The following is a 24,394-nucleotide window of genomic DNA, read 5'->3' on the forward strand; positions in this document are numbered from 1 at the left end:
AGGTTTATTTTTTGTTACTAAAACAGGAAAATACTTTTAGATAAAATATAAATTTCTAGAAAAGATATTTTCTTTTCAATGTTTTCAATATTTTACTATTAATCATGTTATAGGATCCTGCGCTCTCACCACTGTAGCCTGGGTTCGATTCCTAGGCAGGGAACCGACCCAACCACTGAGGGATTAACTCTCAGCACTGGTCCCAAGCTTGGATAACACAAGACTGCTGAACAAGAAAGGTATCCTGTGTAAAACCTGTGCCAATTATCAATTATACAGATTGGATGAAAAGCTGTGATGACCCCAAACAGGGAGCAGCAACATGTTTATCACATATTGTAACTGATATAAATATGAATGATTTTAGAGCGAGATTTATGTTCATATACATCAAACATGGCTGATGTTTTTGAAATATAAAGATGGAAATCTTGTTAATGGAAACCAATTACACAACCATACCAGCAGTGGTGCATATTATTATTATTATTATTATTATTATTATTATTATTATTATTATTATTATTATTATTATTATTATTATTATTAATAATAATTTTCTACCGCTTATCCGAACTTCTCGGGTCATCAGGCATCAAGGCAGGATACACCCTGGACGGAGTGCCAACCCATCACAGGGGGGACACACACTCTCATTCACTCACACACTACAGACAATTTTCCAGAGATGACAATCAACCTACCATGCATGTCTTTGGACCGGGGGAGGAAACCGGAGTTCCCGGAGGAAACCCCCGAGGCACTGGGAGAACATGCAAACTCCACACACACAAGGAGGAGGCGGGAATTGAACCCCCAACCCTGGAGGTGTGAGGCGAACATGCTAATCACTAAGCCACCGTGCCCCTTATTATATTATTATTATTATTATTATTATTATTATTATTATTATTATTATTATTATTATTATTATTATTATAGCATCAGAACCAACATATCTTTAGGATGTGCATTATTCTCACAAAAAACTTTCAATATTTTAGTGTTTTCAGCAACAGACATTTGTATGTACTATATCTTTACATATATACTGTATCTAACATCGGGCATAAACGATTATCTACTCATTTCATTGTGAATACAAAAGCAGAACAAAAATGCAAACAAATGATCCTATTTCTCTATTTTTTTAAAAACACGTCGCATTAAGTGATTATTACAACACATAAAAGAAGAAAACAGAAAGAACCATTTACCATTTGAAATGATATACAATGTAATATTAGTCTTTTACCTTTCTGTCAAATAATTCTTTACTTAAGTGTGTTCAGTATTGGCAGTAGTTGCTGGTACAGAACAGAGGGATCGATAAAAAGTCAATCCAGAAAGGTGTATTCATGATGGAAAGCATGAAATCAATCGTGCATCTTGTCAGAAAGAGATGGTGTGAAAAATAATAAAAGGAAGCAAACATATTTACAAAAGGTGCCCTTTATAAAGTAGTGCTGATAACATTTAGCATTTTTCGAGTTATTGTCAAATGCTCTGTATTACAAATGCCATACAAATGTCATACAAAACGATTTAACGTTCAATAGGATGCTCATAGATGAAACCCAGTGCATGGTCTCTTTAGTATATTTGAAAAAAAAAATAATAAAACATAAATAATAATAATAATAATAATAATAATAATAATAATAATAATAATAATAATAATAATAATAATAATAATAATTGGACTTTTTAAAACTTTAGAACAACTAAAAAGGTTCATGGTTATCATTCAGCACCAGGTGTGTTGTAGCGTAATTGTCGCTGTTTTATAGCTTCTCCTGTTGTAGGAACCCAAAATTGGCTGTTGTGTGAGACTATTATCTAGGGCTTTCAATCATGTGTGTTTTAAACACCAGGCACGTATTGCCCCAGACTGTGCTTCTGTGAACAGCAAAGGTCCATTTTATTGATGAACAATTACATTCACCCTGCCATTACCTATAAACTAACCAACTCATATGAGAGCACATAGAGCAGCAAACTCTCAATGTATAATATATGTGCTTTAAAAAAGACCTGCCTTCTTAGTCTGAAGATGTGATTACTGAACAAGTAGACATCCATATCTCTGCTTTAAGGCATAAAGCCGTTGGCTGATTGAGATTCCATAAAGTCACTTTAGCACTACATGGTTACTTACATTTGTATTTGCTCATTTGGATAATACAGTGATCCCTCGTTTATCGTGGTTAATGGGGACAGGAAACCCTCGCGATAGGTGAAAATCCGTGAAGTAGGATTGGCTCTAAGTTTGACCTTTTCACTGGTGGTCATCAACTTCCTCTTCCTCTTGGGCTCACTAGAGGAATCTTTCGCAGAGGCACGGCGCTTAGGAGGCATTGTAAGGGCTTAACGAAAAGTTAATTTCGAACACAACACGCGAGACACAGTTGACAGCGTGAACGAGAGTGGAGAGATACAACAAGGGAAGAAGCTGGGAGAGGATGCGATGATGGGCAGCCAATCAGCTCAGATCTCGTGCTGGGAACCAATCATGTGCCTTGTCTGAGTGCCCATGGGTATGTACAAAGCCTCTGGCATCCTGGGAAACTGTTTTTATTTTTATTTTTCGATTAATTATTTTGAAAAATCAGCGATGCACTGAGGCCGCAAAACTTGAACCACAAAGTGGTGAGGGATTACTGTACTGTACTTTTATCCAAACAGCAGCTGGGCAGTGATTATGGTTAAAACTCAAGACCTTAAGTGTCCCAAAGCTGTAATCACAGATCACACATACAGCACAATTATTATCTGTTGCTAACCTGAATGAACTGAATGAAGAAATTTTGAAAACTGTGTAATATGAGCGGCTTTATTATACCAATCACACCACTTGGTTTTGAATGCTTGAAAACTGTCATTTGGTCTTGAAAAACAAACACACACTAGCTGTAGGGTTTTATTTGGTAACATTGGTTCTAAAGTGGTGTGCTGTTGCAACGTTCAAGCCCCTTTAGCTTAAACACTCGTTGCTGGGGAGGTGACTCGTCCTGAAGTGAAAGTGCAGGGTTTTCGTAAGATAATTGAGCCTTTCTCTGAGATTCCACAGATTCTACTTTTATGTTAGCTGTATCGGGAATGGTTGCAGTTTCAGGGTCCAGATTGGCAGAGTTGGACTTGTCGGACTTGCAGCAAAGAACTGTGGCTTTCGTAATGAGTTTGTCCAGAGGTTTGAGTGAGTGCATCCACAGAGGCAGGAAGTCCCAGTTCCGGAGACATCGGGGCAGGTGTGTGGGGCTATGTGACTGCAGTAGGTTTACCAGAATTATGAATATGGCGACTCCGGTGAATGGTGCTCCCACACCAAGCATGGCATGCCAGCCGGTCAGAGAGAGACCGAAGACCAGTGCAGGGAGTAGCAAGAAGCAGAGCAGGAGATAGAGCACAGCGAACCAGCGGTACTTAGCTGTGCGCTCACCCAATGCTCTCGCCATGCGGATTGGTAAGCGGCTGATGGGCAGCGGGTACCACAGTAGGATTCCAAACACATTGAAGAAGAAATGGCACAGAGCAATCTGAGGGGAAAGAGAAAGCATAGAAAACAGAACATATAAATGGATTTGATTTTGTTTAGATACTACCCACTGCATTTTGGACTCACCCCACAAGACCTGTTGTTTTAGATATATTCTGACCGAGTTGTCAAGCCATCACAACTTGTCAAAGTCCCTACCCCAGTATTCCAGCTTCCAACACATCCAACTTCAAGAACTGACTTGCCACCTGCTGCACAATATTTCCCACAACTTGACAGATGCTACTGTAAGGACATGCTCTCTTGCTCACTTTCCCGTTCTGAGTTTTCCTGATTTTTGTCCCTATATACAGTAAGTTCTTAGTTTATTGTATTTTGTTCAATATGGGTCCAAGCACTCTGCCCTAACCCTAACATTAACATATTACCAATACAAATACAAAATAATCCTGTAAACACTTGATAACATATTTTGAAGTATGACACAACATTGTTTAAGGAACATGCCACATCTCAATGATGTCTAGCGAGTGCTTGCTTTTTTTTTATTTGTGTCTGCTACTAAAAACTGGGAGACTCAAGATAATGGCATTTTGCTTTGCTGTAGTAATTTTCGGTCTTAGGATACAAAACTACAATTTCTACAAAACGTACAAAAGAACAAAACGTTGATGACTCATCCTTTCTCGATCTCAGCCGCAAGTAAGCGTGCTTCAGAGGTAATAAGTTCATACATTATCCTTTATTCTGCTGTTTCATTGTGATAAAGAGCTGTGCAGAGGTCAGGTTTCTTTTATCACAGTCTTGTGTTTCATAACTGCAGACTTTTTTCTTCCTTTCTTCCAATTTGGTTATTAGCTGTATACTGTATGTAGCTATAAACTATATAATGTAACAATCTGGCATCAGTTCAAGTGACCTACATATGACCTTGCAAGTTCTTGAGGCATCTTGACATGTTTTTTTTTTTAACCTCGATTCCAAAGAAAGAAACAACGGGCCACGTATATTACATGCTATGTCTGACATAACCATCGATAGATCCAACACTTCTTTGCGGACAAGCTAACCACATAATAATATTGAGTAGTGAATAGTGAATAACATAATACAAGGAGTAGGATATATTAGACAGCAAGTGTTTCAGCAAGCAGTTCTGGATAGAAGTTGATGTGTTGGGAGCACTGCATCTGCCAACTTTTCTTCTTCCCATAGTGCATTTTCTTGCCATCTCTTTTCCATACACACCTGGTTGCCCACATGATGTAATGGAAAACTTGATTCATCAGACAAAACCAACTTCTTCCATTTCTCTATTGCCTAATTTTGAAGTTCTTGTGCCTAACATAGGCGGTGTTGGTGGTGGACAAGGGTCACCATGGCACTCTGAATGGTCTACAGCTATGATATACAGCAAGCTTTGCACTTTTGCACTGTGTTTTCTGCCACCTGTTTATCATAGCCAGCACTCATTTTTTAAACATTTTGCTCCTCTGTGCCAACAAACCAGATACACCCCCAGTTGATCCCCCAGTTTTCACCAAATCGCCAAAACATCAAGTTGAAGTTCTTACTATTCACTTGCTGCATAATATATTCCACTCTTTGGCAGGTTTGAGATAATGTTATTCCCATGCCATGTGATGTTCCTTTTATAGCCCATCAGCCCTCATAGTCTACTGCAAATCACATGACCTTGTCAAATGCCCTCTTGATCGCTCTGACCTTAGTTTCTTGCGCTTAGCTGCTATGTTTTTGTTTCAATCTACTATTGTTTCCTGTTGGCAACGTCAGGGTTTGCTACAGTAGTTCATGTTTTGCTCTATGTATTATTCTTGATTTGAATTTATTTGCCTTTTATTTAAATAAAATACTTGTATTTGCACCTGGGAATTTGTATCCCTTTAAAATGAAATTAAGAAAACCTACAATTTCATCTTTAAGTTGCCTTTAAGTAAAAAAAAAATATACTACAATACTATCATACTATAAGCAAGAACACAAAGCTGGTAAAAGCTGTGACCAGTGAGGTACAGCATATAAAATTTTCTCTTCGTTTCCTTTTTTTAATAGAAGAGCGCAAATCAGTATGCACTTTTAAGTTAGACCTGGTGACATTAAAGAGTCTTTTGTGCTTTTGGTCTTCACATTAACTAGCCTGAGCTGAAAGACCTAAGCCTTTCAGCACCTACAAAGTCATACCTGGCAGGCAGCAGACAGCTTGTCCCCGGGACTAGCCAGTGCAGCAAGAATAGCGGTAGTAGTCGTGCCAATGTTGGAGCCCAGAGTCAAAGGATATGCCCTCTCCAGACTGATCACTCCAAGCCCTTGATCATTCACAGGTCACAGGTAAAATGGAAAATGAGCACAGCGACTGGTGTATAAAAGCTCCTTAACTGGCTGACTAACAGAACACAAGGCTAAAGACTTATCTTAATTGGTCTGTTGCTCTTGATGGAAAGCCCTTATTATCCCAAACACTCATAAGAAGCACACTACTTGTCCTTACATCTTTTTCTTTGCTACCCTTCATCTAATTTCCAGCTTCATTAAAGACAAAAACAACAGATTTGTTTTCATGATAATTGTGGTTGAGCCTGGTACAGCACTAGTCATGCGGTTCTACTTAATGATCCTGTTCTTATGAAGCTGTGAAATGCGAGGTCGATGAGGTCGACTTATTTGGCACAGCAGAAACCTCTCGTTAACAATTAGACTTTGTGTGCTTTGCTTGGAAAACACCAAAGCCTAGATGTAAATTAAAGTGTAACCAAGGGTTGTTGATGGACCTGTTCATTAATTTGTGCTTTTTCATCACTTTTAATATTAAATATTCACTCTCTGCTCACAGTTTCAGTCAGGTATGTGGGTAATGTTCTGATCTTTGGACTCGCAAAAGGCTCTGAAGCTTTCCTTCATAAGAATTCTATTCTAACCAATGATCCTTACAAGATTATTATCCTTTCATCTGGTAAAATTTAAACTTTGTTTAAATCACCTTTATGATAAGGACAACTAAAAAGGGAGATATATTTAGCACTGTTTTATACACCATTTCATTCATTCATTCATTCATTCATTCATTCATTCAATCATTTTCTACCCCTTATCCGAACTTCTCGGGTCATGGGGAGCCTGTGCCTATCTCAGGCATCATCGGGCATCAAGGCAGGATACACCCTGGACGTAGTGCCAACCCATCACAGGGCACACACACACACTCTCATTCACTCACACGCTCACACACTACGGACAATTTTCCAGAGATGCCAATCAACCTACCATGCATGTCTTTGGACTGAGGGAGGAAACCGGAGTACCCGTAGAAAACCCTCGAGGCACGGGGAGAACATGCAAACTCCACACACACAAGGCGGAAGCGGGAATCAAACCCCCAAACCTAGAGGTGTGAGGCAAACGTGCTAACCACTAAGCCACCGTGCCCCTTACACCATTTCAGTTTATTTTAATTGATAGCTTGATGTTAGATTAAGGTAGACATTAGATTAGGCCTAAAATCTAGTCATTTTACTTATTTAGGTTGCAGGTTGAGAAGTATAGGATCCTGTACTGATGACCTAGTCCGATATATTTTGAACAGAACCATCCATAATAAATTGAATACTGAGAAAGGTTTATTTGGTGGAACGCTTACCAATGAGCGGAGTCATGGCAGAGGTGAAGACTGAACTGCTTTGCACCAGGAAAGTCATTCCCGCGCCGACAATCATGGCCACGTATCCTGCCAGCCAGCCGAAGGGGGCTGGGAAATCTGCAGATTAATAACACAAACAGAATACATTTGTTTTACAATTAATTCAATAGGGAAATAAAAAGACAATCAACTGACTGTTATTGACCCTCAAATTTCATGATTCATGAAATTTTTGCCATTCTAAAATCTTTAAAAACTTTTGTATTATTTATCCACATTGTCAGAAAGAAAAAAAAAACTAGGAATAACTGTTGAGTACCTTTTATTCTTAATAGGCTTTCTGTAGTTACTGAATCATTTCTGATAGTTACTGAGTAATAAAATAAAAATTTACCAGATCACCGTATATTACATCAGAGTTAAACCTTAATTTATCTTGATTATACTGTATAGTATATAGACACCTGATCATCACACCCATAATATGAGCCAATGTTGGACAAACACAATTGTATACTATTTTGTTGTATAATGTAGAATTACAATTTCACTTCATTGGAACTAAGAGACTCAAACCTATTCCAGCATGCCAATGCCCCTGTACACACAGCGAGCTCCATGAAGACATTGTTTTATATGGTTGGACTGGAAGAACTGAGCCCTGACACAACCCTACTGAACACCGTTGGGATAAACTCAACATCAGTGTCTAGTCTCACTAATGCTCTTGTACCGTAAATGAACACAAATCCCCACTGCCATGCTCCAACATCTAGTGTAAAGAGTGGAGCTTATTATAAGGGCAGAATTGGGTGTTAAACAAGCACACAAAGTTATGATGGTCAGCTGTACACATATTTTAATATATTTTGACATTTGTTCATTCATTCATTCATTTTCTACCGCTTATCTGAACTACCTCAGGTCACGGGGAGCCTGTGCCTATCTCAGGTGTCATCTGGCATCCAGGCAGGATACAACCTGGACGGAGTGCCAATCCATCACAGGGCACACACACTCTCATTCACTCACACACTACGGACAATTTTCCAGAGATGCCAATCAACCTACCATGCTTGTCTTTGGCCCGAGGGAGGAAACCAGAGTACCTGGAGGAAACCCCCGAGGAACGGGGAGAACATGCAAACTCCACACACACAAGGCGGAGGCGGGAATCGAACCCCCAACCCTGGAGGTGTGAGGCGAACGTGCTAACCACTAAACCACCGTGGACATTTGTTCAATAACCATTTATTTAGGTAACCAATCCGCATGCAAATCACTTGTAACCGTTGGTAAGAAATTACAGTATAATAGTAGCTTTGGATCTGTAAAGTTCTGGAAGCTCTACACCTCAGTTTCCACTCTTAAAGAAAGCAATAAAATGCTGTTAAATGAATCCACACTTGGGTGTTGTGATGTGGCCCAAGGCAAAGCAAAATTTTTTTTAACCAAAGTAATTTTCCCACATCAGCATGTCTCAGTGTATTATTCCTCCTAAGCCACAGCAATCTGGCAATAATTCAAAGTTTTATTTATTAAGTAACAACAGTATACATTTGAGCAAGTTATAGTTACATATTTCTTTTTAAGCAAATAAGATTTCATTAAAAAAAATTGCAGCTAGATAGCAAGAAACTGCAAAAATTAGGGACATGGTCAATCGTCAATCGTGAAGACTTGGTAGAAAACGTACCGCTTTACCTCTGATGCTTGCAATGAAAAAGATGCTCAACTCATTATATACTTTAAAATAGTTATATTTTATAACTGTTCATATAAAAACAAGATCATTAATGAAAACCTGCGATTTGGCTTGTAACACAAACTAGGAGTGGAGCAAAAAGGGAGCAAATGCTTTAATCATAGTATCAGGACTTTGCCTTCTCACCAAAATTTCTCCAAATAAAAAAAAGAAAAACGGACCTGTGTTAATGACCATTTGAATGACTCGTGCCACTTGACCCTTTAGTACTGAGTTAAGGACTTTGACGATGAAGATAAGGCAGGAACAAAGCACCACAAGAGATCCAGCCAGCAGAATCAGACCCACAGACAGATCAGACAGATCAGTGTTGGCAAACATATGCAAACCTGTGGCCAAAAACACACAGGAGAGAAGAGAAAATGTTAAAAAAAAAAAAAGCTGCTGGAAACACAGTAAATTCATTAAAGCCAGAGCAAAATCTGTGATTGATTTGATCGAGAATGAGGCTTAAATCGGTCATGATAAATGTGTTTGGAAGGATGAATTGGAAAAGTACCAACGTCATAACAGGACAAGGAGTGCAGTTAATGGCAAAGGTTTCTCTCAGATCGGCCTTACAGCATAAAACTTTAATCATGGTCTACTGTATCTATCAGGTGATAGCCTACTCAGAAATTCACGACATAAAAAATTTAAAATAATGCAATAAATGAAAAAGAAGAAGCAAGCAATTATGGGGTATTGACTGAATTTATAAAAAGAATGGATTTCCATGTTTTATTTGCATTCAACTCACAGAGGTTATACGTACATCTCTTTGTATTATCCTGCATGATGAGATCACCAGCCTTCCCAGAATGCAACACTGAGGAACAATTCTGAAAACCATTCCCTGTCACGTTCACCGTTGGCTAGAAAAAAGAGACGGAATGAATTCTAAAGCATTACCTGTGTCATTTAGATTCACTGCATAATATTTTGCTATATAAGATCATTAAGACTCATTTTTATGTATAGGATAAGAATGTGTGTGAGAAGATCAGGCAGCAGATTAGAACATCCAGAACATCAAGTACAAATATAAAACAGGATATAAAACAGATTTTAGATTTCTGTACTGTTTAAAATGTGACTATTTAAACAGACATACATTTAATTAAAGTAAATATCAATTCAGAGATGCTAAGTTCTAAAGTTCTCATTATATTGACTCTTTACTTCTATTCAGATTCAGCAAATTAACTCTCTGAAGTTCGTTTTCTGAACTTTCTGTTCAAGTGATAAAAAATCATCCGCATGTAGTTTACAACTTAGAAGTAGCTAAATTTTTCTTAAATAGAAACGTCTAGGATGGCTACTAAATAATAATGGCATATTTATGTATTTAACATGGGCCCTCGAGTGGCATTCCAAAGTGTGTGTGTGTGTGTGTGTGTGTGTGTGTGTGTGTGTGTGTGTGTGTGTGTGTGTGTGTGTGTGTGTGTGTGTGTGTGTGTGTGTGTGTGTGTGTGTGTGTGTGTTTTTCAGTCCAACATATAAATCTCAGCATGACATACTGTGGATAACTCAAACTGTCAGAGACTAGCAATGGACTTTCTGCTGTTCCTCGTTCATGCTGATATCACACGAGAAAAATGGGCTTAAGTATAAGTTCAAGTCCAAGTTCTGTACTGTAAAATTGTCTAATGTTTGTGTTAGTATTGTTATATCAAAGGGCATCATATTATACATTATGTAGCACTGTTTAACATGCACGCACGCACGCACGCACGCACGCACGCACACACACACACACACACACACACACACACACACACACACACACACACACACACACACACACACACACACACACAGCGATGACACAGGCAGTCACATTTAGAGTGTGTTTAGAAACAGTGCTTTAGCAAGTTGAGATGTTTGAGTTTTTTTACGATAAAGAAATAATCCAATTATGCTTAATGTATTGTACTAATGTGGTGCATTGAACTGTGATGAAAGACAGACAGATAGAGATGAATGCAGCATACAGAGTTTAGATTCAGTACAGAGTGAGTCATGAAAAGGAAATAAGTAGAAAATTAAATAACCCATTCCATGGTTTTTACAAAATGAGCAACAGCACTCGTGATTGACTGAGCTTTACCTTCAGAAAGAGCTCTCGTTTTGCTCTTCTGTCTGAACTACGGGTTGAAAATAACTGCTGAGACAACACGCTAGCAAAAAGGCACACATAGTGGGGTTTCCTTGGTTATTCGAAAAAAGATTTAAATATTAGAGAGGTTTATGGGAATACATCCATTCGGTAGTTAAATTGACAGGAGACAGACGGTGGTTTTGACTCGGCACAGCATCGTTTGGGTGAATTTCCTGCTCTAAAACTCCTAATAAACCTGGTTAGTGCTGAAGTGTTTAGTCAGGTGTGATCACTAAACTGTGCTTGACTCCTGTAGCGTACAAGAGGATGGGCGCCACCAGTGGCAGGGATCGAGGATAACTTTCAGCTCCCACACAACGTTACGCTGACAATGTCAACATATATAAATATAATGTCTGACAATGGTCATGACAACAAGACCAGCATATATAAAGAACAAAGAACGGGTGAGAAAACTTCAGCTTTTTTTTATAACCTTATAGAGAAATTTTTCATACATGTTATAGCAGGACTACTAAGATCGACTGAATATGAATAGGAGAAGTAAACAAATTAATGACAGACTGAGAAAGAAAATACGATATACTGTACATGGAGTAAATGGATATTGATCATCCATTCATTTATTCATCTTTCCATCCATCAGTCAATTTTTTTGTACGTCTTTCCTCCACAGAGTCTCAGGGAGCCTGGAGCTTATCCCTGGGGACTCGGGGCTCAAGCCGGCCACAGCCTGGATACGGTGCCAGTTCATCATAGGACACAATGTCAAACGCGATAGCCAAATGTTGTTTAGGCAACATTATTTAGAACCTGTCTTATTGGTTACTATAGAAACCAAGCCACCAAGAATAAGTGAACTACCCCTGGGGTAAGGAGCATTCAAATGAGAAAACAAATCATAGAAAGCAAATTCCAGAATTCCATAAATATATTTATGAGTAAATGAGTAAATCAAATATTGGGCTAAAGCAAATGAGGGTTAGGAGTACATGAGGAGTTTGGTGGATATTGAGTAATGAGTCTGAGATGGAGTAGATAAGAAGTGTTTGAAGAAAAGAAGGAATATATTGTGGGGGAAAAACAGAGTGAATGAGGAATACATTCAGGGGAAATAGGACAAACAAAATAAATATGTAAATATAGAATGGATGAGAAAAGGATTGAGTAAAGGAAAATGAGGAGTGGATGGAGTAAATAACTCGTTTTGACGTAGCAAGAAGGTCCTAAGTAAAAATCTGTGAGTTTTACCGTAACGCCACACCACACTTTGACCAGACTACGGTTCCTCATGCTTTCATCTCCCAACGCTAAGGCAGTTATGACAGATTTATCCAGCTAGATGAAACACACATCAACAAGAGGTATGTTTAAAATGTGACTATTGCAAAAACCCAAGGATGTGGGTTTAATTTTGAGCTGCTTTACTGAATATCAACACAACCATGATTACCTGCTCACAGTCTCTTACCACCTACCTGTATGATGAGCTTAGTGACGGGATCAGTGATGACCTTCAGTAGCTCTGGTGCTTCCTCTCCACTCTGTAAATGGAATTTGGATACAGTGGCTTTGGCCAAATAGCTGAGCAAACCTGTAGCTACCTCCAGGGGCAGCAACAGCAGCACTGACAGCCAGTTAAAGCAGTCATGGATCGTAGCGCCTGCAAACGCTCTGTACACACATAAGAAGCAGGAGTGAAAAAGACCACATGAACACATGAACAGAGAGAAAGTTCTAGGTATAGCAGGTAGCATTGTATGCGATTTTGTTAGCTGATTCTCTTGGTTTTGAAATTCAGTAAAGAGATGTCATTTCTAGAACTTACATATTGCAGCTTTAAGTTCTAAAACCCTTTTGTTGCTCCACAGTTGATAATTCTAAAATGATCAGTTAGGATAACTGCAGCTAAAAATTTTATTACCCTAGTATAGTTTTAAATCTGAGAATTGAATGCTAACACTAGAGCACATGATATTTCTAAAACTTACATATTGCAACTTTAAGCTCTTAACCCCTGATCATTCTAAATTTATCAGCTAGGATAATTACCGGTAAGAATTTTAGAACCTTCATAAAGTTTCATAGCTGAAAATACTGAAAACCAAATATTAACATATATTATCCCAGAAGTTCAAGAACCTCCAGTGAGTTATTGTGCAGTCCTTTTAGCAGGGTAATTGTCTTAAACTAGAAAATCTAATCACTGACACAGTCTCTAATCTCCAGTTTATTTGTGGTGTGCTCTTAAGACCAAAATGTATCGGTTCCTGTTTGCTGATGAAGTCAGGAAGAAATCATGGATGAGTCATGTTCAGAACTGTGCGATTGTAATTAAAGCTACTTCATCCTCCTCCGGCGCAAACACGGTGATGTAGCCGGTGATGACGGCGGTTCTGATCATGATCGTGGCGAGGATAATGAAGATAAAGGCCAGTGAATCATGGTGTGATATTAAGATGGAGATGTTTGCTTCACGTCCGTACCGTTTAAAATCGTTTCTCTCTCCAGCCTGCATCAGAGCAACAATGGTGTTGGTGACGGATGTGCCGATGTTGGAGCCCATTATTATAGGGACAGCAGACTTCACTTGCAACACTACAACATACACAGACACAGATTGAGAGAGAGAGAGAGAGAGAGAGAGAGAGAGAGAGAGAGAGAGAGAGAGAGAGAGAGAGAGAGAGAGAGAGGGAGGGAGAGAGAAATAAGTCTGTTCAAGAGCTGAGTGCATTTACTCGATTGAAAAATGAACATAATTGAATGGTGCATGATAAACGTGGTGATTATAGCCTCTGAAAAGAGAGCATGAGGACAGAATAAAAAATAAGCAATTCTTTAGTGTTTCATGCACAAATCTCGTTCTAACTCTTTCTGCTTAAATGACAATTAAATAGAATCAGAAGCTATACGAACTGTTTGCACTGCTGCCCCGGTGTTTTAACACCACCCAGACTGTATCTGCCCCTGAACTCGCCAACGGCAGCTTCTGCATCAGTAATTGCCTGTAATTACACTTTCTTTCTGCTATTCACTCAGGGCAGCATCAGCATTTTAACCCAGCACAGAGTGAAAAGGCTAAGGCTCAATCACACCACCAATTTGCTACAGTTCACAGCCCTGGAAAAGAACAAACCCCAGATAACATGTGCAAAATCATTCCATCGTGTTAAGCTCTTCTGAATTTCTCTACTTTGAATTTCTCATTGAGGACTTTTTCATCGAAGGCACTCTGTGGACGAAATCCCATGCCAGTTCCACTACAATCTGAAATGATTATCGTGGCTTTTGATTTTGACAGCTCTTAATGCTCAAATGTTTGTGACAAGCAGCGCATTAAGATGGAGCTTTCTGTCAAGCTTGATGAGCAGGGATTTAATTTGAAAGAAAAAGGGAACAAACTATTTGTATTGAACTTCTATTCCCTGTTCTATCCCCTGTCCGACTGCTTTGTGTGTTTTCATCCCTGAACACCATCTGCTTTGTGTTTATCAGAGAGTCGTACTTATGTTATATTTATTTCTTAAGGCAGTTAATTGAAAGCAAAATCTGGAGATAGCAAGACTTCTTGAAAGAAGAGAAAATGTTTTTTTTTAATTAATAAGAATTACATTTTCACAGCAATCTTGGGTTTTAGTATTAAAACAAGAATTTAATTTGAATTTAATAAGAATTTAATCAATGATTCAATGTTAGAGATTTAAGCACTTATGTACGTCGCTCTGGATAAGGGCGTCTGCCAAATGCTGTAAATGTAAATGTAAATTCCTTTATATCCATATAATGCTGCAGCTTTATTAATGTTTTTATCCCCCAATATTCTTCTACTTCTTTCGGCTCTTCCCTTCTTATCATCTCTCTCCACCTATCCCTATCTTCAGCACCCTCAACACTTGCACCCACTAGTTTCATATCCTCATTAATTACATCCATATACCTCCTCTTTGGCCTTCCTCTTTGCCTCCTGCCTGGCAGCTCCATATCCAACATTACCCTACCAATATACTCACTCTCCCTCATCTGAACATGTCCAAACCATCTTAATCTGGCCTCCCTAACTTTGTCTCCCAAACGTCCAAAATGAGCTGTCCATCTGATGTACTTGTTCCTAATCCTGTCCAACCTTGTCACTCCCAAAGAGAACCTCAACATCTTCAGTTCGGCTACCTCTAGCTCTGACTCCTGTCTCTTCTTCAGTGACACTGTCTCTAACCCATACAGCATGGCCGGTCTCACCACTGTTCCCCCAATATTCCTAATAATATTTTTTTAATACATTTAAATTTTCGATTTTTCGATATTTGTTAAAACGTTAAAACGCAAGTAAAAATGACTTTGTTAAATCATGGACTGTCTTCACTACTCTTTTCAGGGAAGCGCTACAGAAGACTGTATTGTCACACCGGCCGACTAAACAATAGCTTCCTTCCCTCAGCTGTCAGCTTTCTGAACTCTGAGCTAATGCGCTAATCATCCCATGACATTCCACTCACACCTCCTCTACACTAATAATGCCCATTATTATAATGCCAATATACAACTTATCTGTTATAATTTACAGTTACAGTAGCTGTTGTCCATAATGCTGCACTTATTTAACTTTTCTTCTCATATTTATATTATCACTATTTTCACTTATGATCAGAATCTAACTGCATCTTCTTGCCTCTGTACTGTATGTGTATTTTGCACGACAAAAAATGTCCAAAAAATCTTTACCAAACATTTATAAACCCTTCATAAGCCCTTTTATCTGATAAACTGGGATTCCATTGGCAGAATAGAAAATGCCTCATGGGTTCAGTAAATCAGATTGGGTTCAACGTTAATTATTTCTAAACACTATAAACAGATTAATTATTTTACAGCCACACATTATAAGATTAAGGTCAGGGTTTGCTTAGGGTTTAATAGTCCCACTGTTGGGTTTCTGTGTGTAGAGTATAGAGTAAAGTACAGAGGTGTTGGCCCTCTGCTGGACAAACAGTTCAGACCTCTGAAAATAAAATCTAAATATAATCCTTATGTGAAGTTGATGAAATATGATACATGATAACCACAAAATATAAATTAAACCTCTGGAATTGATAGATGCAATGATGGATCATATTATTATGAATTACTCAAGACCATGTCAGGTAGAAATAGAGTAAAAGAGACCAAAAAGAAGTAAAGATATCTGTCTTGGGAAACTCCAAGATATGACAAAGATATAAAAAAAAAAAAAAAAATCAAGTTTAATGGATATGAACAATCAATGGGTTTACTCAGATGATTTGTGGTTTGTGAGTTTTCACATACAAAAAGATGCTGCAAGGGTTAAATTGTTAATTCGAGCATTAGATTATAACTGCCTTGGTCAGTGCAGACATTTTTACACTCATGGATGGAGTTAGGTTGTTGTTGGCTGTTTATCCTATTAACAATTTAAATAGTGGTTTGTTCCTGTGTAATATTCTTTATACTATTTCCTTCCTGAGTATAGGTTTATAAAAAATAGGTTTTTACATGATTGTTTTGTTTGCTAGCAATATTTGTGCATTAATAGAGCATGAGGTCGTGATGCCAAAATATTGGCTCCTGGAGCCCTAAAGTGCAGGAGGCAAACTTCTCCAAAAACACTTCAATTTACTGAATAATTCGATGCTGTGTGAAGTCAATAGCATCCTTGTTTTGTTTCGAAAGGGAAGAACTCGCTTCGGACGCTTTCAAGAGAACACAGTGGCCAGAATCAATGAATAAAGGTTAGATTAAGAATTTATTGATTCTGGCCAAAGTGTTCTCAATTTTTGCGTCAGAAATCTAGACAGGAATGAAGAGCTCTTATCTTTCAGAGAGTAGCATGGATGTTATTTGCACAAGGGCTTCAGAAATTCGTCTGTAATACTCACAGCCAGATGAGACGAGGCTGACTATGATGGAAGTGGAGGTGCTCGAGCTCTGCACCAGTACTGTGACCAGAATGCCAACCACCAAGCCAGCCACCGGGTTCGACAGGATCACATTGTCCTGGAAGATATTTCCAGCCACCTTACCTGCACACATTAAACAGAAGGTTTAGTTGCAGGTTCAGACTAAGTTAAAGATTTAAACTCACACTATATAGACATTAGGGTTATTCCAGTGCTTAAAGCACTTATTGTAGAGGTATCTTAAAATTAAAAGTATTGCTATGTTCTTTAGTCATATCTCTACCTACAGTTGATATTTGTTGTGTATATCTGATCATCAGCTGAAAAGATAGCTGACATGATTTTAGAAAAGAACACAAAACCTGTTAACCCCAGTCAGCATAAAGAAATGAGTTATTTTATTTGCTGTTATAAGATTAGACAGGACCCTGTTGTGATTCTGTGTCTGGAGTATCACAGCTCTGTGTGTAGCTGCGGGTGAGCAGGATGCTGGGAAAGGGGAGGGCTATGTGCTCCACCTGCTTGCCAAACAGGTCACATCTCTCCACAATAACGACACAAATATAAAACTGACAGCCAAACAAAAGCATTTTTGAAAATAAACCACTATATAAATGCCACACTAAATTGATAATATTTAAACCCAGAGAATAAATGTAAAAGTAAAAATAATTGTAAAAAAAAAATGCAACATTTTAGCCCTGAGTCTTTCACTGTCCCAAAACAGGTGAACAGTTTGTGTTTTAAAAAAGGGGGTTAATTGGATCAGTAAACAAGTAAAAATGAGGATAAAGTGTAAATGTAAAGGTTCAACATGGTAACAATTATCCGTGATGAGTAAGACAACAGAGATAACTTATATATTGTAATTGTATCTAACATTTCAAATGTCAGAACTATACAGTAAAGAGAAAAGAAGAAGAAAAGAAAAAACTGCACAACTGTGGTGGAATTTAATGATCTACTTTAACTATACATGCTGCTGCTGTTAAAGGCAGGGTCACCGATGTTTGAAAGCCAATGTTGGCATATAAGATCACCAAAACAAACACGCCCCTAAACCAAATGGGTCCCACCCCTATATCGATAGCTCCGCCCACACATACATACATAACCCAGGCAACTAATGGGAAGAAATGTGTCATAGCTGAAGGGAAGAACAATAGAAGAATTTTAGTTCTGTGTAACAAAGCAAAACCAACGTTACTCACCTATCGAGAAAAAAACAGCGCCTCAGTTTCCCTGAGTCAATAACTCCTGAGATAAACGCTGTTACTACACAAAGCACGGTTGTAGCTGCCTCTCTACATTACTACGATAGAAAAGAGGTGTTATTTGTGTAGTAACAGCGTTTAGCTCAGGAGTTATTGACTCGGGAAACTCCAATCTGTGAATATGTGGCCAACTTCCCACTCCTTCAGTTCTCTCCAGCACTGGAAAGCTGATCCTATATTAACACGTCCTACTTCTTGCCTTTCTTTGCTTTCTTTCTTTGTTTTTATCCTCCATGTCAATGCTAAAACCGCTTTCTGCTAATGTCACACATGCGCACTGAACACTCTCTCCGCAAATATTGACTAGACCCGCCCCTTTCTGCTCATTGGCTACACGTTTGTGTTGATCTTTGTTTATTTTTCAGGCTGACTCAGTTTTCAGTGTTCAGTGTCATTGAATCACACGGTTCAATCGAACAGATCAGACTTACAGTGAAGTACTTACCCCCGGCCAGCTGAAAAGCAGAGCTCAAGGTGTCCAAAGAACAAACAAAGCAGTAGAGAAGGAAGAAGAGAAGCGGGATCTTCAGCACACCAATAAACACCGTGTTAATCTTCTTTCTCCTGTCTCTGAGATCGTTGGTCGGCTCTGCGCAATTAGAAAGCAGAATTTGAAAAAATTTTCAAAGAATTTGTACATCTAAGGGACAATACACACAACCACACCTTGGACTTTTGGGAGCCAGGGTTTGTAGGCAGGACAGTGGTTTCTGCAACGTGTGTGAGAACAGCTGCTGATTAGATCCACGGTGGAGCCGAGGCCAGTCTCCCCACACAGAGCTGAGTCCAACTCTGTGCACTCACACGCTCTGTGGCTGTGGGGGTTCATCCCTGAAAAACAAAACAAACAAAAAAACAAGAGTCAAGCAAGAAATAGGGCTGTGAAAATAAAAACTAAAAAAAAAAAAAAAACACCACTTTCACATCCATTATCCAGAGTCAGCTACAGAGTCAGATATAACACACAATTTGTTTTTTTCCCCCAAATCACAGCACTTATCTGTGAAAATTTTAGATGTTAGAAAGTATGTGCGCTGAATTTTAACTAAAGGAGACTAACAGTGTCCTACATGAAGTCTGTTACACTTCCGTAAGAAAATCGTTATACGTCAGGCCCGGCTCCAGATATGAGATGAAAGGTGGGCCAAGTGATATTCCAGGTGGTCCGGTTGGATTGGGGTGGGTGAGGGGTTCTTTAATGCTTTAATCTCTCATGTGTATAGTTTTAATACCATATATTTAAGACAATTGTTAGGGTTGTTTGTTATTGTTGTGTTTGTGTTTTCTTCATTTTTAATATTTTTTGTATTTTGGAACTATTTAGTAACTTTATATATAAAAGGGGTTAACATGTTTATTTTTACATTCTCTCTTTTTGCATTTATAATATTTTTTGACCCCTTAACAGATCTTTTATCAATTAAGTAACTTTAGATTTGATAAATAATGGCAAATCTTTTAAAATAACTATTTACATCAACTAAAATAAACTTGTTACTTGAGTGAAGCATGAACTGTAAGAATTGGGTTTATTCTTGTAATGTTTTGTTAAAAAGGGACAGCTCTTTTAAAATAACTATTTACATTAACTAGAACAAACCTGTTCCTTGAGTGAAGCATGAACTGTAAGAATTGGGTTTTGGTAAAAAGGGGCAGTTCTTTTAAACGTTCTAATGCTGCTTTCCAGTTCGAAAACCTGTCGAAATAAACGTGTAATTTTCAGAGAAAGCAACACCAAACACTCGACATGGAAAACAAAAGCATGCATCGCGATCTACAGAATATTCAAGCCACGGCCGTTATACCAAGCGGCCAAAAAACATCTCTCTCTACCTCCAAAAAGAGTTCGGGGGTATGATTTCAGAACCGGCTGGTAAGGATTCGCCCTGTTTAAATTATTTGGGACAGAATTGCTGCATCTTTCAGTGGGTGTATTTGTGCTTTTGACACCATCGGAAGCTGCAGATGAACTCGACTCATCCATTTCTCCGACCTCATTGCTGCAAATGAATGAGGAGGTGGTAGCTGTGTCCTGGAGAGTTAAAGTGGTTTTCTTTTGGCCTTTCGGAACAAGAAATCTGTACATGTTGTATTTCATTACGCAATATATATTGTGTTTATCATGTTCACTAACAGTTCTAATAAAGTTACTGTGACTGTTGTTTATTACTTTATAAGCACGTCCGTTTACCTCAAAGGTTGCGTGAATGTGAATGAATGAGCTAAGTCTGTCTGTCTGTCTAGACAGGGAAAAAGGGGGTTGGGCAGAAATGAGAAAATAACGTATCTCGAGCTGAATTGAATATCGCGCCAATTTTGTAATTGGCTGTTATGTGGTGTGGGCCAAGCCTCTGATTGGGTGGGCCAGGCCGGGCCTGGCCTGTTATACGTTTTTTTACATTTCCAGTGTATTCTAAACAAATTTGTCTGCCTAGACGCTAGTAATTTCTGATGAGAATGCTAGCTTATTTACTTTTCTATGTTTTTTTTTTATTATTAATAAGTAATTTTTGAATTTCTGGTATTTATATTCCCAGGTTTTCGTTTGTGAACAGAAGAAAACAATAGCAATGCTTCAGCAGTAAAGGAACTGATCACTTCATTAAGACTTTAACAAAATCTATAGCACATGTCCAGTTATTAAGTGTTGGAGACGTTAGCCTTATAAAGTCGGGACATATCGACCGGGTTTGATCTAATCATCATCAGAATTATCCTGAGTAGTTGTTACTGTTGTTGAAATGTCTCAGTTAATTTTCAATATTTCAGCATGAAATAATTGTCTAGACATTACAAAGAAGTTGCATTTTACAATAGAATATTTCTCTTTTGCTGACAAATATTTTAATTTTGTGTTGTGATATATTGTCAACAATCTTTTTTTTTTTTTTTTTAATGTTAGTTGAAATTTTTTCCAATTTTTTTCCATTTTGGTGTTCCTACTGTAACCTCAGGATGAGAGGCTGAGATGCTTTTCTGCTCATCGTAGGTGTAAAAAGTGGCTGACTATCAACCTCCGATGAATTCTAGATTCTGATTGGTCGAAAAGTGTGCCTCTCCGACAGTAGTGCTAATCATCATTGAAAAATTTGTTATATTAATTGTAATATGTTAACATTCTTATAGTAACAGCTAATAAACAGGCAACTGGTAAGGCAGTTGTTCTAATTTTTTTTAGGACTGCATCTGACTATAAAATGAACATTATTCATAATAACACTCTCTGGTGTTTATAACAGTTTTTAATCACACCCTCTATTGTCACCCAAATGAGGATGAGGTTTTGAGTCTGGTTCCTCTCAAGGTTTCTTCCTCTTCCATCTAAGGGAGTTTTTCCTTACCACATTCACCTCAGTCACCTCAGGCTTGTTCATTAGGGATAAATAGAAACACATTTAAATTTACATTTACTGTAAATGTTCTTGATTCTTTTCCTATGACAACATTCCCTCAGTGGTTTTATTCATTACTTCCTAAGACTGCATTTCAATGTCAAAAATTGTGAAAGATATCAATAAAACATTAAGAACGATGTTCTGAATTTCCTTTCATTTGCTTACCATGGTTGTTTCTACCTTGTCCTGTCTTACTCGATATGATCGCGATTGGCCGGCTGGACATGGCTTCCTGAAAAACAACATCAGAAGGGAATGGTGGGTATTAAAATTTAACAGCCATGTGGATTTATAAGTTATTAGGACAGCAAAATCTCTTCATCACTGATACAGAGAAACTTTGAAGTGTTTCTTGAAACACATGTGCCTGCTTTTATTCACAAGAGATTAATTATCCGACAGTTAATAAGTCTTTCGTCTCTGACCTTTTATGAAAGACAAGCTCATGTAAGATGCTGTAAATAACAAAGACGCCACTTGCGATCTCAGACGGTCAGCTGAAAGACGCACACTTTCGGCTAATTGCTTCAACTGCCTTCCGCTGTCATTACCTTCTATTTAGGAACAGCGTATTTAAGAATAAATGCATTTTTCATGTCAAGGTTGTGGGAATTTCAGTCTCGTATGAGGCTTTGCTAATGCATTTTTAAAAGCAGCAGGCTCTGAATGCCATTCAAATTACAGTGACAGACTTGCATTCATTTGCAGCTCATGGGGCATTACAATCTCGAAAGCAGCACTTTGGTGGCCTGAATACGGAGACATAGATTTGTAGTTGTCTAATACAAATCCAGGATACACTGTTTTTTTAGAGACACAGAGCTTCATTAACCACCTTAATAAGTAGATAGGCTTTTTATTATTGTTGTTTTTTTTTTCTTTCTGTAATAGGAATCAGTCAGTAGAGTATCGTTATGCCATACTACTGTACATACACCCTTGTTACAGCTTATAATTGTCTGTTGGGGGCCTGAAATTTATGTTAAACAAATTGTTAAGTATCTGAGGTATTTAAGGCAAATGTGGCAAATGAAAGACCTTTCCAATATGTTAGTTATGCTTGATTTACTTATGTACCGAAGCCAGGTCTAACTTCAGCTCACACAGCTGTATCTAAATTTATATCTTAATACTTAACAGCCTTATTACACTAGTGTAGATTTACTCTAGTCAATTCACTGGAAAGCAGAAAGGAATGGAAATGACTTTCCTTCTGAAAATCTGTACAAGTTTATAGATGTACTGTAATGACATCATCTGTGGGTTTCCTTCTGTATCCTAAAAACCCTGTGTAGGTGGACTGACTAATCGAAATTGTGAAAATGTGTGTGTGAGTGTGTGTGAGTGTGTGTGTGTGTTTTACAATTAAATGATCTGTGAATTTATTTCAATGTCCTAAAAACCTTAAATGTAGGTGGATTGGCTACTTGAAATTGGTGTAGTACATGAAAATGTGTGTATGTGTGTGTGTGTGTGTGTGTGTGTGTGTGTGTGTGTGTGTGTGTGTGTGTGTGTGTGCGTGCGTGCGTGCGTGTGTGTGTACCCGCAAGCTCTCTTGTAATGCATTCCACACACACTACCTGGGATTGACTCCAGATCCATCATGACTCTGAGCATGATAAAGCTCTTACTGAATAAAGCTGAATGAATATAAATGCTTTAAGTGCATACAGAAAGTCCAGATGTTCCGAACTGGTTGCTCTTCCTTTATTGTGCAATAATGCTTGAGCAAGCTATCTTTATTACATATAAAACTGCCGTAGAAGCCTCATAATTCATCTGCATTTTGAGCACATCAAACAAGATAACTCTAAGTGAGGCTCTGTTCATAGACATCCAGATGAAGCTGTGTCACACTAAAAGGGTGATTCAAGCACAAGAGAGTAAAATGAGCAGCATGTAGTCTCACGTATGAGTTTGCTTCAGAATGCCTCAGATTTCTTGCCATGTGACAGAATTTAGAAGGAGCAGGAAAAAAAACTCCCATTACCATATCATACAAAATAACCTCCACATAAACATTCTGTCTTTTTTGTGTGTTTATCTATTGGGATGTTTTCATCTTTGTTTTCAAATCTGGCAACCCCGGTCCCAGTACATTCATCGCAAACACAAACAATTACATGTATCAAAGAATTTCAGCACATGAAATTGAATAGAATTCTTTTTTTCTATTACAGGGATCAGAGTCGGTCACTTGAAAAATGAGATACTGACATTTCCACTCACAGTCGTATTATTAACCTTAACATCGGTTATTTGTCATGACATTGAAGAAATTAATATATTATGACATTTATCTCCTCCATACTGAGTTTGAACATCATTTTTAAATGTAATGGCCTGTGTAGATATACTGTACGTGTTAAATGAATTCTATTAAAGACTCATCTGGCTTACTTAATTACTTACATGACTGTGAAATAACAAGCTAATAATAACATGGAATAACATCTCGGAATTATTTCTATGTGGCTTTTTTTTTTTTTTTACAGTAAAACCTGTGTATAGTCATTTCTCCAACTTAATATTCTGAGCATTTTGTATGTTGGATTAAAATGGCCAAATAATTAAGAGAGAGAGAGAGAGAGAGAGAGAGAGAGAGAGAGAGAGAGAGAGAGAGAGAGAGAGAGAGAGAAATAAACTGACATTAATTTAATGGCATCTTACCTTATTAAAAGCACAGAGATTTAATTCTCTCCTCAGCAGGTGAGAAGTCTTTACGGCTGAAGACCCTTGATGTAAAGGGGTTTCCAGGCTTATAAAAGAAGCTCCAACCATGTGCACTGGGGTATA

At 38.0% G+C, this 24,394-nt stretch overlaps 1 protein-coding gene across 1 annotated transcript; it reads right to left on the reverse strand.

The window, feature by feature from the left end:
- Positions 1-2,819: 2,819 nt before the first annotated feature.
- On the reverse strand, positions 2,820-24,394 carry slc34a1a (solute carrier family 34 member 1a). Its single transcript, XM_027165117.2, has 13 exons — positions 24,269-24,394; positions 21,764-21,830; positions 18,870-19,034; positions 18,649-18,792; positions 16,909-17,052; positions 13,504-13,615; positions 12,496-12,691; positions 12,269-12,355; positions 9,671-9,770; positions 9,078-9,245; positions 7,152-7,268; positions 5,699-5,823; positions 2,820-3,536 (listed from the first exon to the last, which is right to left on the reverse strand). The coding sequence occupies exons 1-13, from the start codon at positions 24,377-24,379 to the stop codon at positions 2,940-2,942; spliced, it is 2,133 nt and encodes a 710-aa protein (XP_027020918.2). The 5' UTR covers positions 24,380-24,394; the 3' UTR covers positions 2,820-2,939.

This window comes from Tachysurus fulvidraco, chromosome 10 (assembly GCF_022655615.1).
Source record: "Tachysurus fulvidraco isolate hzauxx_2018 chromosome 10, HZAU_PFXX_2.0, whole genome shotgun sequence".
NCBI classification, from domain to species: Eukaryota; Metazoa; Chordata; class Actinopteri; order Siluriformes; family Bagridae; genus Tachysurus; species Tachysurus fulvidraco.